Source organism: Pyrgilauda ruficollis, unplaced genomic scaffold (genome assembly GCF_017590135.1).
Source record: "Pyrgilauda ruficollis isolate IOZ18807 unplaced genomic scaffold, ASM1759013v1 scaffold4, whole genome shotgun sequence".
NCBI lineage: Eukaryota > Metazoa > Chordata > Aves > Passeriformes > Passeridae > Pyrgilauda > Pyrgilauda ruficollis.
In genome coordinates, this window is record NW_024525489.1 from 8,100,373 (window position 1) to 8,115,945 (window position 15,573).

Genomic DNA, 15,573 nt, shown 5'->3' on the forward strand with positions numbered 1-15,573 from the left:
TTAAAGCTCAGTATTACAAGGCAGCGTGTTGCTTATCTCATGAAAATCCACACATCTTATTAGTCCTGTTTCTGTGAATTGACAGGAATTGCTATTTAAATTCTTTCCTGTGTAGTAAAGAAAACAATTCTTCATTGAAATTGGCTCTCTGCTTCTTCCCAAGCAGTGGAGAGATAATGTCTCTACAGTGTGTGTTCCTTGTGTACTGGGATGACAGTCTCTGGCTACAGAAGCGGAACTCTGTTTTTAAGCTGTGTGATTTATTTCAAGAAGCAAAATTTGGGGAGCCTAATGATCCTTGATTCAGGCCTCAAGCAGCATTTTGTCCTGTTAGCACTTAAGTCAGTAGGAATGCTGATCCTAAAAGGCTTCTTCTTTCAGAAATGGAGGTTCCTGCCTTAGCCATGAAAGTTTTATGGCTATGGCTGTCAGCTCCATTTGCAACCATCTCTTCAGCAGAGTGCAGTTAACAGCTGTGTCTGTCCTGCCAGTTGCATCAGTGTTGATGCTGGTGAAAAACAGGGAATAAATGTCGGCTTTTGTTTCAGAAATAGAAAGGGATTAAATTAATGCAATTAAATGTCTGCTTAGAAGTTTGATATTTTTGCTTCATATATGCATGTGATATTTTTGTTTAAGCGCTCATTTTTAAAATACATTCTCTTTCATCATCCATTTCACAGTTTCATGAAGTTTTTGAAGTACAGCACTAAACTGGACTGTCTAATCACATTGTCATGTCCTGGGCTTCCTAAAAAGTTACGTGTCCAGATGCTTTCCCTGTCTCCAGTTTAAAATAAAGATAAAGCATGGCAGATACTAGGGTCATATTTTACTTCTTTGATACCTGGATTATATGGTACAAAAAGTGCATCCTGTAGTTTCCATGTTCTGTTTCTGCAATACATGTGGCTACCAGTTTCTGGCCTGTTCACTCCAGTCCTGGAGATTAAATAAAGCAGAGGAATGTAGGAATGCATTTTGTGGGTTTTCAAGAGACCTCACCAAAGCACAGTAATCCTTTCAAAACCTTTATTTCTCCTGCTCATAGAAAAAATTGCCTGTAGTTTAGATATGACTTGCCCACTTGCAAAAGAACTTGCAGAGCAGTTGAAATCAAGACCAAAGAGAAGGATCATCTTCAGAACGGCGTGTGTATGTCAGAGACCACAAACAGAATTGCCTTGGTGATCTATGTTATACCTTTAAAATGACAGCAAGGGTTTTCTGTGGATAGTTGATCTAGAAATCTAAAACCATTCTAAGGGCTTAAGTAGCTACTTGCCTAATAACTGGAGTACTAAAGCAAGGGCATGCATTACAGTAATTTATTTTATCCTATGGTTTGTTTTTTTTTCTACAGAAGTGTAGTATAATGTGATACATAAGTTGAAAAGGCACTGAACAATTATTACATTTTTTTTTACTTTGTACACTTTTTCTAAATTTAAAAATGTTATATAATGGCTGAATATGAAGTTATAGCAATGCTATTGAGCTAATTCTATAATGTGATTGTATTTATAAGAACAGCATTCATTGCTACTTGAATTGCAAGGATTCTGTGTCCACACAAATTAGGAAATTAGTAGAGCAATTATTAATAAAAAAAAGGAAAAATAACAGAGAAAAATCAGGTAAAGTATTAAGAGCTGCCATCACTTGATATCACTGTCTTATGCCACTTGTACAGCTTTTTTCTGACAGGAATAGTAATAGTTTAAACATGAGAAGTTTATAAATTACCACATCAGAAGAGACCAATTAGTTCCAGTCACTGATACTAATCATGTACTAAAAATGAAAGAGAATGTGTGAGTTCTGTCATGGGACATAACTTCCCATTCTCAAGTGAAGCTTTCTGCAGGTACTGGTCACTCTGTCTCTGGAGGGTTTAAGATTGTCTTTCTTTCCTTTAGTATTTTTGGCTGAAGTTGGAAGTAGATATGCTGAAAGAGAATCTAGTCCTTTAACACTCCCAGTCAGATGAAATTAAGAGGTCTCAACAATAAAGTGAAAGGGTTTCCTGCAATAAATTCACAGTTTGGAGTCTCTGAATCCTATGGTTTGGCTGAAACCTCTGAAATATGGAGTGCCAGATGAAATAACCTTCTGAAAGGGGACTATCTTTAAAAACTTGGCTTTAAGAATTACTGTGTGTAATTGAACAGCAAATGATTTCCAGGTATTGCCATTCATATTTTAACTTTTCCCTCCTTTCCCTCTCCACCCTGTAGTTCATGACAAAAAATCCCAACAAGCGACTTGGTTGTGTGGCGTCACAGAACGGGGAAGATGCGATTAAGCAGCATCCATTTTTCAAGGAAATTGATTGGGTTCTTCTAGAACAAAGGAAAATCAAGCCACCCTTCAAACCTCGGATTGTAAGTAACAGTTTGTATAACATTCAGAGAAAACTTGGTTTGGCAATTCTACTTGTTGGCTTTTCTGAGAAATGAGATTACCTGATGCAATGTTTTGAGGGCTGAAATAGTAACATAAAAATGGCACTGAGAAGATTTCTTTGTCATTGCTTCTGTGAAGGTAAGTGTCAGGAATAATTGTAATGCACACAGAAATGTTCATCCACATAAACTGTGAGAGAGTTCAAAGCACCTTTGTAATTATATTCTGTGTTCCCAAAGATGCCATAGCCAGAAAAGATGATTGCAGTTGATATATACTGTCTATACTTTCTGTGTGAACTCTTTACAGTTCTGTGTTGCTGATGGCCACTGGATTTTGTAGTAAAACACAGAAAAGAATTTATAAGGAATAATATTTTAAGTAAAGAAACTTGAAAAAACAGCTTATTGGGGAAAAGAAACACATATTATGATTAGACAAATCTATGTACTAACATATTCCTGGATAATAACCAAGTATTTCTATTTTAAAGAAACAAAAATCTGTTAAGAACAGCCCCACCTGCAGAAAATAAAAGCCATGCAAAAATATTTTATTCTGGTTTTTCTCTGGATGAAAATACTTACAACTAACCAGATGTCATAGAATGCATGTGGCTACTTCTGTGCTTACACTCTGCAAGAGGCTAAATCCTCTGAGACTGATTTGCACCTTTTAATTTCGCACGTTCCTAATTACAGTGTTTGATTTGCCTGTGAACGTGGTCAAAGTTCTCGTTTGTTTCTTTCTTTAGATAGTTTACAAAGGTATTAAAAAACCCAAAAAGCAAAACAAATGAGCAAAATAAAAACCCTAGGTCTCAACTCTGAATGCTGAATTAAGTTCAGAGGTGAGGAAGTCTCCTCTGTTTTTGAAGAATCGCCATATTTTACGTGTAATGCCTTTACTTTGAGTCCAGTGAGTTGCATTTCCCCAAATTCCTTGTGTAGATGGTGAATGTGGAGCTGACCGTCCAGAACAGGAGCCTGAGGCAGCTCCTCTGAGTCCACTCTTGGGGAAATCTCCCTCTTTCTCTCTGTAGCTGTGCAGATAAAACCCAAAGGGATTGACAGCTGTGGTTGAAAGCCCTTATGAAGCCTTTCTAGGAGTAATAGTAAGGTACAGTGTCGTCACATGAGGAAAGTTTTCTTAATGTCTTGGAGAATGGGAACCTTACAATGCCCAACGTGCAGGCGGAGCTGGCCTGAGCCAGCCCCACCCTGGGGGTGCAGCCAGTCCCTTGCCCTGCTGCCCAGCTCCTCTCTGGAGGGGTGGCAAGCTTGCAGCTGCTGCCTGAGCTGATGTACATGCCCCTGCACTGCTGAAGGAAGTGTAAACCCTAAATTAACTCCTTTAGTACCTTTCTGAAGCCTATTTAGTACTCTGGTTGTTTTCCAGCCAGGTTCCAGAGCTCTCAGCGGCAGTTGAGCAAAGTCTGTGTTCAGCTGAGTTGCATTTGTGTAGCTGTTTTCTTGTTTTCACAAGAATTTGGCCTTTCATCTCACCTTAATTTTTGTTGCTTTCCTCAATATTCTTCAGAATTTTAAGTCATGATTGCAAAATTATTTTCACTTTATGCCTGCATCTAATTTCCAGTTTCCTTTCATCTAGTCTGTTTATTGGCTGTTTTCCTTTCATGATCAAGCTGCACGGTCCCTATGACGATAGGTGTTTTTATGAAGCTTTTATTATTTTTGTAAGTACGCCCACTGTGGCAGTCCTTAAAAGTCAGGAGGCATTTCATATATCAGGTGTTTTTATTCATTGCTGATGTAAATGTCTTCTGCCTTCTCAGTGGGCTTTCTTTCTCTTTCTGGTAATTATTTCACTGTTGTTATATGGTAAAGCCAATCCTATTCCATTAATTCCTGTTGTTTTGTTCCTTTTTGTCTTTTCTGCTTTCTTCAGTGGTATTTTAGTTGAATAGTTCAGTTTCAGTAGTGATTGCAGATTATTTCAGAGTAGTCTGAAATTTTTATAATTTGAGGACATCTCTTTGCTCCTTAATAATTGTTTGGGTGATTTTATACATCCTTATTTACACTTCTGGTCATTTTTCTTTAGGCTACTTCTCTAATGTTGGATTTTCATACTAATTCTATGTTGTATCTACCAACTTTCTTTATTCTATAAGATTTGATTCCTGCAGTCCAGTAGTTCTGTATGCTTGGATTATGTACTCAGTGTTACAAGCATCTCTTATTATTTTCATGTTGTTAGTCTGCACTCTCTAAGGTATCTTCCCCAGTGACTGGGTCCTATCAGCTTTTACTGATAATTTTGAGCATACCTTATATATTTATGATTCATGTTTATGATCCATCAGCTATTTTGTGCCACGTGTATAAATTTTACAGTTGTTTGGATTTTATTGTTGTATAGCAATCCTTGAGCAAGGTCATACCTGAAATTTTTATTTGTCCTCTTAAAACTGAATAATGTATTAATTGAAAGGTTAGATGTGATATAGATCTAGGCTGTAGAGAAAGTTCACACAAATGAAATGTAATTATTAATTATACAACTTCAGAAATGGCAAAGAAATTTAGGGCAGTAAATTTCAAGCGCTATAAAGGCAGTTTTGTATACTTGCCAAGTAGACCAGATTGCAGTCACTTTGAAAAATTGTGAGAAGAGGGAAGAAGGTGAACACTAATGAAATATGATTTACTTTAAAATCTTCATAGAGAATTCTTCTGTAAATTCAGTTGTGGGTATAGCTTTGAGATTCGTTGATTCAGATTAACAAATGTAACTCTTCCATAGCAGTGGAATGACTGTGGAAAAAACCATAACTAATACCTGTGTTTGGAATGTTTTATGGTTTTTAACATCTTTTAGTATTAATAAAGGGCTGTTGATTATTTAAAAGTGACTTTAATGTTAAGAGAGGATTAAAAACATTTTAATCTTGTGTTGAGGAGGGCCGAGTTCTGTGAAAAGATCTATGAAAAGAGAGGCCAGATTATTAGTCAGAAAATAGACATTCTTGCATGTGATATGGGAGTGTTGGAAAAAAAGTGTACCTTGCATATATAGTCATCTGTGCATTTAAATTGAGTTTTGTATGCACATACAAGAATGCATATATTTGCACAGGTAGTCTTCTATTTTCTGACCAACCAGTAAGATGACTAAGGGGGGAATATTTATGATTATATCATAAACACTTTCAAAATAAAACAGTACATAAGATGTGTTCAAATGAGCTCCAGGCAATGTAAAGTGATGACACTAAACCAGTAAAGTCGTTAGGGAAAATGGTAAAACACTGAGGTCCCATCAGACAATGGAATAATCTGCCAAGGGAGGTCATGGAGGTGGTATTATGGAAAAAGCCTTGCTTCTGTTCTGCCTCACTCTTCTCAAAACACATGAGTTCCTTGATTAGCACAAATGGCTTGCTTTTCTCTTACCTACCATCCTTTCTCTGCCATAATAAATTTTCTGAGGAGCTATATTACATGGTACTGTCAGGCTGTGCTTCTCCATGGTTCAGGTATATCACTTCAGCTCTGCCAGCCTTAAGTCTGAATTTTTCAACTGAACTTGGAAAAAAAAAAAAGCCATATGGATATTTATTAGCCAAACTTTTAAAAGCTTTTGTTGTTCATTTGTTTGGGTTTTTAAATCTCATTCACACAGTGGATGGATGTAATTATGTTCCTTATTATACCAGAAATATACCATTAATGTCTTTCTAGTTTGCACATGATTTGATTATTCTAATGGTGCTTTGGAAGCTGAAATTTCTTCCTGTGTCCAGCATTAGAGTGGAAATTACCAAAAGGATTTTGCAAAACTGACTACGTTATTTTGAAGGCTTGCAAGAGTGCCCTGAACAGAGAACTCATACAAATAGCTGAGGTTTAGATTGCTAAACAGTGACAGAAGTGCTGCCCTACGCTGTCTTAGGTAAAGACAGTGGAAGCAGATTTGGTGGCTCTGAAACCTGCTGGGAAGGGTGTTTGCTTCTGCAGTTAATGACTTGGAATAGAGAATACAGAGGGTTTAAAATGCACTGGGGCTTAATCCTGTGATGCATGTTATCTGCCAACTCTTCTTCTCACAAATTTAGGATCATGAGGCTTTTCAGTGGTAAAATTTATTTTACATATGTGCGTGTATATGAATGAATGAATAAATAAATGTTGTTCCATGTAGATCTATTCTAAGTGTTAAGCTAGTGTAGAAAAAAAGTCATACCTCTGGAGTATGTATGTTAGAAATCAAGCAAACTTTTGAGCAGCTAGACAGAAGATACTGATTGCATCTAAACTCCAGTGACCTTGCAGTGTCTTTTGAAGATCATTTTTACTTTTCTTAAAACCTAATTCTTAGAGCTTCACAGCATGTCTTGAACATTTCTGAATAATATTATTCATCCCTGAATGCAGTTGTGAATATGTAATTGCATATGCAATAAGTACCATTTCAGTGGAGACAGATACCTTTTCTCCAGAGCAACGGTTGTGAGACAGAAAACCCTTTGAGTCATTTTATTCCTCTGTTGAGATTTTTTTTTGCATGTATTCTTCCTAAAATTTTATTCCTTTTGGAGTATGAAATTTCCATGATCAGTAGCCATAAGGCCAGGGTATGGCTTGCTACATAATTTATTGCTCAAAAACCACGAAGACCTTGATAGCATTCAGTGATTCTCTGCTCCTCATCTTTCTTTATTTCCATGGTTATATTCCTGGCTTGGTTGATTTGCTTATTTCTGCTTTCAAACTGCATTTGCCATCTTAAAAATTAAAACAATAGTGAAGTAGATCAATTTCTTACCTAAGTTATTGATGTGGTGGTAAGTGGAGTAGATCCTGCTTGGTGGCATGATGGGATGATTCTGTCTATCCGTACCAAATACAAACTATGCACTAAAAACAGTAATTGAGGCAAATTACTCTTTTGGTTTTAATGTGTATTGATTAATTTTATAGTTATAGTTCCATGCAATAAATATTTTGTGCCATTTCTGAAAGCACAGCTGGCCAGCTGAAAGTTTTCCGGAGTAAACCTGTGGCTTTCTGACATGTCAGCAAAATCAGCCAGAAAAAAAAAAGCCCAGAAACAAGTGCACAAGTGGCAAAAAGGTGTGCAGTTCTTGCCTGAGCTGAAGGAAAACCACTGCCTAAAATTTGTTACTCATTTGGCTGAAGTCAGTGAGCATCAATTTAATAGAATCATAGAATAATGTGGGTTGTAAAGGACCTTTAAAGGTCATCTAGTCCAACCCCTCTGCAGTGAGCCTAATCAAACATATCAGGTGCTCAGAGCCATGTCCCCGCTGTCTTGAGTGTTTCCAGGAATGGGACAGGTCTCAGCAATCTGAGCGACCTGTTCAGTGTTTCACTGTCCTCATTGTAAGCAATTTCTTTCTTATAACTAGTTGAAATCTACCCTCTTTCAGTTTAAAACCATTACTCCCTGTGCTATGGCAACAGGCCCTACTAAAAAGTTTGTCCTCTTTGTTTTTTTAAGCCTCCTTTAAGTATTGAAAGTCCACAATATAGTGTCTCCCTGGAGTCTTCTCCAGGCTTAATAGCCCCAACTCTCTTTGCCCTTCCTCGTAGAGATGCTCCAGCCCTCTGAGGGCTTTCTTTTTGATTTCTGTAGAATTAGACCAGCAGAGTAAAACCACTCTCACTCTTGGTTGCATATGCTGCAAGGAGCTGTAAGACAGAGGAAACTCTTAAGTACTGTGCAGCAAGGACAGTCTCACTACATGCACACTCCTGTCCTTCCAGACTGAGTTTTCACTGTCAACCCTTGCAAATGTGCACGCCAACAGACAGACCTGCCTCTTTCATCTACCCTATTGCTGATGTCAGGGTTGGGAAAATTTGAGACACTGTCTAAGATGTCCTCAACATTAAAAAGGTGAAGAACTCTCAGTGAGAGAGTAATACAAAGCCTGGTGAAACAGATGATTGCCATATGTATTTCTTTCTAGCAATTAAGCCAAAGTTCATCACTAATGGCTTTATCAGTGCCTGTGGCAATCCATTCATAGTGTGGCTTTATGGAGATGAAGTTAACAAAATAATCATATTGCAATGATTCACTGTCCACATGCAGCTTTCACAGAACAATGCATTATTTTAATTTTCTCAATTAATTAATAATTTTTCATTTTCCATTCTAAAAGCTCACTTTTCTCAAGAGAATTAGAGACAAAATGAATGGGATAGGCTATTGCAGAACTGTATCTTGCACTATGGGAGCAACAGCTGCTGCTGGCCTGTTCATCTAATATGCCTTCCTTCATTTTGCAGCCTCTTCAGTTTCTGTTGTTACACCACTGAGAATATGTTCTGAATGGTTATATGTTCCTTCTTCAGTGCTGACTTCTTAGAGTAGGGAGCTGATGTGACAGCTACAACCAGAGACCCAAGAATTGCAAGATACATAAGTACCTCCACCAGATTTTCTAGAAACTCATTATGTGGCCCAGGCTGCATCACCTAATCTTTGGTCACTTTGTTTCCCCTCTGTGGTAATCACAGGCAAAGTTAAGGGCCAGTGAAAAAATACGACTGAGAAATGTTAAAAAACAAGCGCTAAAGATTAGCCTGCTTTTAAATTGACTGAATGCTTAGGACTTCCCTTGGAAGAGTGTTCTTATGCTATACCAGACCTCAGTGTTAGCAGATTTCCTCTCAGCCTCAAATTACATCTTTCTCAGCTCCCGTAACTCTAAGATAATGATAAACCATTGTCAAAGTCCCTCCCCCCTTAGTTATCACTATCTGAGCCACATTATCTGTGTGTAGTTTCCTTTGAGAACCTGAACTCCCTTGTTAAGTCTTGACTTAAGGATGCCAGCAATGTGTCCTCTTTCAGTTTTGCACTGCAGCAAAGGTTTGAAATAAAGTCATTCCCAAATACGAAATTCTAGTCGTAGCCGATGATTATGGGTTACAACTGGAGTCACTGAGCACCATGAATTTTCTTTTCTTCCTCCCCTGAATGAGTGAAAAACTGGCAAAATTTTGGCAATCCTTTGCCTATGACTGAATAAGAAGCCCACAGTGTTTGGAAGCTGGGTGATAAGTAACAAATACAAATCAGCACCTCTGGAGAGTCAGCTGGGCTGTTTGCACAGGCAAACAGGCAGACCTGCCCCTTGGGTAGGTGCTGCACAGAATGGCTCCTGAAAAATATCTTCAATTAGAGAGGTGTGTGTACAAATTGCTGCAGCAACCATCTGCTTACTGTGAAATATGGCTGGAATCCTTAAAGAGGGACCACGTTTCTGGAGGAAACTTTCCAGTATGTTAGCCTGAAACGTAAGTGCTATAATTGCAGATTCATTTTTGTACATGAGTGGTAACAGGCAAAGATTTTTTTTACTTTTTAATGAGGGATTTTTAACCTAGTGTTGGGAAGTCACGATACTGTTTTGGTGGGGGTTCTCTGGCACGCCTCTACTTTTTTGTGACAATAGATTGTATCATCATCCATGAAGAATTATGACTTTGCCTTTACGCTGTGGGGAAGAAATCCTGTAAAATGCAGTATCATTCAATAGCACCAGAAGGAACATAGGAAATTACAGGCCAAGTAAATTTCTTTTTTGTATAAATGTTCTCTCTTTTCAAGTTTGCTTCAGTGTGAATGTCCCTCTTTAAGGTAAGGCCTTCAATATGGGGAAAATGTCAAGGTAGGTCCACTTCTAGGCCTAATAACCTTGAGGTGTCCCTTCAGTTTCATAATATATTTCCATTCAGTCATCAGTGCATGGCAATGAGCATTTAGCAGATGGGCACGCAAGGGGCTATACTGCATGCCTTTGCATGAAGTGTTACTGCTTAGACACTGGGGAGTGATCTTGAGACCTCAGACCCTCATGTACCATTATTACACATTGAACATGATGTATTTCCCACTTGCTGCAGACATTTCAGGCATAGGGAAACTGTGGGCTTTCTTCTGAGAGTGACACTGCGTTGATTAATATTGATATAAAAAGAAAAATGCTTAGAAATGGGGTAGACTCTCAAAATGGTTAACATACATCCTTTAAAAAAAACAAAGAAAAATGGATGTGGACTTTTGAGACAGACTTTTTGTTAGTGACAGTTATAATGGTGGAACTCCTACACGTCTTCTGCATGCTGCCCCTATCTCAGGGTATCATGAATCAGAATATTGAATTTCGGATGGTTCCTAGAAGTCGCACTTTTCTGCTACTGGGTTTGAGTGTTAGCCAGGTGGCTGCTGATTGAGAAGCATTGGTTGTTTTCAGGCAATGAAGTTCAGGATCTCAGCTGAGCTTGCTGCAGGCAGCTGTGAACAACAAATAGTACCATAGTTATGCCTGCAGTGTAGCTCAGACCAGTCAGTCCAGTGGCTGGGCAGGACAGAGAAGTCTGGAACACTCCTTCTCCTTCCCTCAACAAAGTAAAAGACCTTGGTTTTCTAAGCTTCAACTAGCTTGGTACTTCGTGCAACCTCTAAGTTTGCCCAAGATGTAAGTATATAGCTTTTGAGGAGCCTGTGTGGATCTTAGAGAAATCAGAAGTGAGCTGATATTTTAAGGGATTTCAGTTTTGGGGTTTTTTTTTAATGTACAACATTTTGTTTTCCCAGAATTTCTCATTCAGTTAATCTGATTCTGGGGTTTTTTTTAACTATCTTCAGTGTCAGTGCCTCCAGCAGCTGTTTTTAGATGTGATTACTATAACACTAGAATTACGGAAGTTTGAAAGCTACATCCCAGCACTGCAGGTTCCCAAATATTTATAAGTTAAGCAACTTTTATTATGCTTCTTTTGATTCTGTACTGGGGATCCATTGGTATTTGTTTGGTTTTCTTAAGTCCTGGTTTTGTAGCACTAAAATATTTTCATACTAGATAATTAAGTCCATATAACCATCTGTTAAGTGTACGTTGTTAAGTGATGCCCTTTGGGATAGAGTGATAAGCAACCAGAGTGTACCTGCTTTCCTTTTGGGCTTCCCCAGAAAAACACTAATTCTGTTTCACTTTCTGACTGCTTTAATCTCCAGTGCAATTTTCATGAAGTTATTTAAGCCATTAAGTGAAATAATCTTATTACGTTCACTTGCATTCTTGTGTACATTCTCAAGAATTCACAGAGAAATATTTTATTTTTATATTAATGTAGATAATATATAATATTCTGGGGTTGGGCCTGTTCCTGATGTCAGTAAAAGCCAGTGGAAAAACACCAGGTGATCAAGAAGCAGTAGCATCTGGCTCTTTGTCAGAACGTTGAATTTATCAAAAAAAAGAATCACGGCTGGCCTTTTCTGACTAGTCCCATCCCAGCTGGAGTCCAGTAAACATTGAGTATAAAAAGAGCTTTGGCTTTGGGTTTATTTCTCATGCAGAACTTTCTGTACTAGCAGTACACTATGCTAATGCAAGCATTCGGTCTTACTAGGGTGTTCACCCAAAATGGGCAGCAAAAATTTGTCAGTGTGTGTGTTCCCAGCTCAGCATACTAGTGCAAAACTTAATTCCTTTGACATATGCACTGCTAGGCAGAGGAAGGACTGAAGCAGCTGATGTGTAGCTACTTGTCTACAGCAGCAGGACAGGGAAGTCACCTTTACATGGTAGGGAGTCCTAGCACTTCATTAGCTGCTGCTTTCCTCTTGCTATGCTGCTGTGCTGGCATAAAGGATTTTGTTACTGGGGAGGCACAGGCCTTGTACTGGTCCTCTCAACAGCATGCTCCAGATGTCACATGCTTAAATCCCACAGGATGAGAGGAACACTCAAGTCTAAACACTTGAAAAAACCTTAAGCACAGATCTTGTTCCTTGCATGCCATAATCACTTTTGTGAAGGACCTACAGAACAGCAGCTCTCTTGGCTTAATTCTGGAGTACGGAAAAGAAGGATTTGAAGACCATGACTGCCCGTGACTCTTTGGAAGACTGTGATTATATTTGACAAGAACAAGAAGAAAGGGGGATTGACATTTTGCTGCCATGTCTGTAGTAACAGCTTAAATTCCCAGCAAGATGGGATTCCCACTGTGCAAAAAGCCACCTAAGTGAAAGACAGTAAGGAGATTTTAGACAGTGACAGAGGCATCACAGCCCACCTAGAGGACACCAAAAATAGGAAGAAAACTAGATGAATGATGAAGAGAAAATTACTCAAGCTCAAAGCAAATCAGTAGCAAAACCAAGAATTAAAGTCATGTCACTACAAACTCTGCTATGTCATGCTGTGCTCTTTGAACAAAACTGTTCTAAAAAAGGCAGTTACAGGGTCTGGAAGAAAGATGGAAAGAAGATATATTGAGAGGCATAAGTAATAGGCATTCATGCATAGTCCTACCATACCTTTTATTTAGCCTATGATTTGTATGTGCATTAGTTAAAAAAAAAAAAAAAAAAAAAAAAAAAAAGGCAGCACCCTCAGCTGTTTTCTAAAGTCACATACATCTTTATTTTGCTCTGTTTTTGTAAAGGCTTAAAAATAATCATTACACTTGAAAATATAATCTCTAGCAATTCAAAGGTCTTAGCAATAAACCATCATTTTGCAGTTTTTTTTCCATTTGTCTTAGGTAAAACCTGCTATACCATTTTGCAGTATGAAAGCCTGTCATATGCATCCCCCATGTCAAACTAATTAGCAAGAGTATCAAAGAGCATAAATTTCCAGAAGTGTAGGTATTCTTGCCAAAAACTGTGTAGCATTCCTACTCTATGGCCTGTAATGCAAACTATTTTAGTATGCAACTGAGTCTTGCAATTTTGCTCCCACTATAGGTGTTGTCATACCTTTCAAGCTGTGATTTTTTTTTTTTTTTTTTTTTTTTTTTCTCCCACCGCATCCAGCCTCACAATGCACATGTCAATGCTCCTTGATAGAGGAGGGCTCAGAATCACAAGATACTACTATATAATTTCATGTCACCATCAGGAAGGCTTCCATAATGTGCTACTTTTCTGTAAAGGAATGTGTAGGTGACTACAAGCAAAATAAAAATGTTGGAAAGTCAGACAGTATTTATTCAGGATACATAGAGTGTCTTGAAATATTTCATTGCATCATTCATCGATTTACTAACATCACAGTCTCCTTAATTTATTCCTTGTCTTTGTGATTCCTTAAAGAATGGAAAGTGAAATAAATCTATTGATCTTTTATAGAATATATCTGGTCAAATGCCTCAGTGCACAGTTAATCTATATTTGGATAACTTTTCCAGTGGTTTTGCAGATGTCTCCTGGAAGCCACTGAAATTCTAGGAATACGTGCCCTAGACTTACCAACCTGCCTCAGTTTTTCCTCTGCTTTGCAAGCCAGCTCCATTGTCTGGATAGTCCTTTGTGCCAAAGTGCCAGGGATCAGGGAGGCCAAAAGGCTTCTACGTGTGTATTTGAGGACTCACCAGCAGGTGGTTCAGCACATTGTCACAGTTGCACCAGCCCTGGTTCCTGTCACTCTGCTATAACAGTGGTAGAAATGCAGTTTCAGGAGAACTGCACCTCTACAACTGAAAATGGGCTAATCTTGGACATGTGCCAGGTTGTAAGAGGGAAGGTGACATGGCTGATCATGGCCTTAGAGCAGCTGGATATCAATGGAAGCTTGCCAGTATAATGTGAATTAGAGATACACACATATAAAATCTGCACTGCAGAGTAGGTTTGCAATAGGAATCACATTGTGCAGGTGAAGGGTATTTTCGTATGATAGTTCCATTACTTTCTTTTCTTGTCTCTCCTCCCCTTCCCAAGAAGAAATATGAAATTGTTTCTTATGAGGTTAAATCTCTCAAAGAAGCCTACCTTAAGGGGATGATATAGTGTAGGATTCAGAAGTTGGCACCCTTTCCCTGCAATTTTTTCACTTCCATAAATGCATTCTGCCATAGCATAGCTAATTTGCAATAGCTCTGTGTCACAATTGAGTCCTAATGGAAGCAAGCCCTGAGAAAATGAATGTGATGGATTTTGAGAGCAAAGGACTAACCACAAATGGAAAGCTGGTGCTGAGCACCTCTAAAGCTCCTGTGAAATCTATCTCCATCCAAATTCTGCACAGAAATTACTGTTGTGGTGTAGCAATGAGGCTATGAACACAGGTTTGATATATATACATAGCATTTTTCTGTATATAACTTAAGTGCTGTGTACTCAGGGTGATGAGTATACCCAAGTAGGGCCACAGAGGACAACAGACTCACAGGGACTGCTGGGAGAGGTTTATTGCTCAGACCACGAACAGGGTGGTTGTCAGGGAGCCTGCAGGGGTTTGATTTTGTTTGCTTTGCTGTTTGTTTTGTGGTGGTGGTGGTTTTGGGAGGCTCTGGTTTTGAGGAAGTCTGTGTAAAAGTGAAATACAAAGGCTGGCATTCTGGCTGTGGAGTCATTAAATGTTTTTGCCCCTAATTGTTTAAGTTATTCCTCCTTCCTAGTTGACCCATTTCACATTCCTAAGAATGGGAATACCATTTCAATATAAATGTGTCTTCAGCTTAGTGTATCACAAGTGATCCCTTTTAAAATCCATCGTTTTGTGAATTTGCTTGGTGTTTATTAAATATCTGTGTACTTCCATAACTGATTAAATTATGGACTGCCTAGGTTGACGTGCTTTTCAAATATTGTTTCACTATCTATTAACATCTTTATTGAGTGGGGGGGCTTTCCCACTACTTTCCCTTAAGTGGTGTCCTTTACCTCTAATGAAAGCATAGTCTAGGAGAATGAAATCTCACCCTCTGCTTGGAAGTAATGAATGTTGTTATATTTATAAAAGCTACTTGGATTCTAAAGCCTTCTTATCATCATAAGCTTCAGCTGAATATATTACAGCTCATGGCAAATGTGCTGTCACTCTTCCATGTGTGAATAGAGCAATTAACATGCTGTGAAAATTTAATAACTTAAAAAGTCATTTTGATAACATGTATTTCTTATCTTCTGAAATCACTCAAGCTAGGAAATACTTCTAATACTGATACAGATTCTCAGGACATGCAAATGCAGTGAAGAGGCATCCTGAGGATAAACTGAAAGACAGGCCTGAAGTGTTGTGCTCCTTAGCTCGTTTCCTTCAAAATATTCATACTGCATTTATTTATAAATAGCATGAATTATTTGCAAAAGTGAGTGCTCATTATAGTTTGCCTCAAATATTTAGAAACTACTACACCTCTACAAAAAGAG

The 15,573-nt window shown here is 38.3% G+C and overlaps 1 protein-coding gene across 1 annotated transcript in view; it reads left to right on the forward strand.

The window, feature by feature from the left end:
- PRKCE (protein kinase C epsilon) overlaps positions 1-15,573 on the forward strand; it is a 282,922-nt gene that overhangs the window by 261,045 nt on the left and 6,304 nt on the right. The window contains exon 14 of the mRNA XM_041477134.1: positions 2,238-2,384. Coding sequence (XP_041333068.1) covers positions 2,238-2,384 — 147 coding nt within the window. The remainder of the gene's footprint in view (positions 1-2,237; positions 2,385-15,573) is intronic.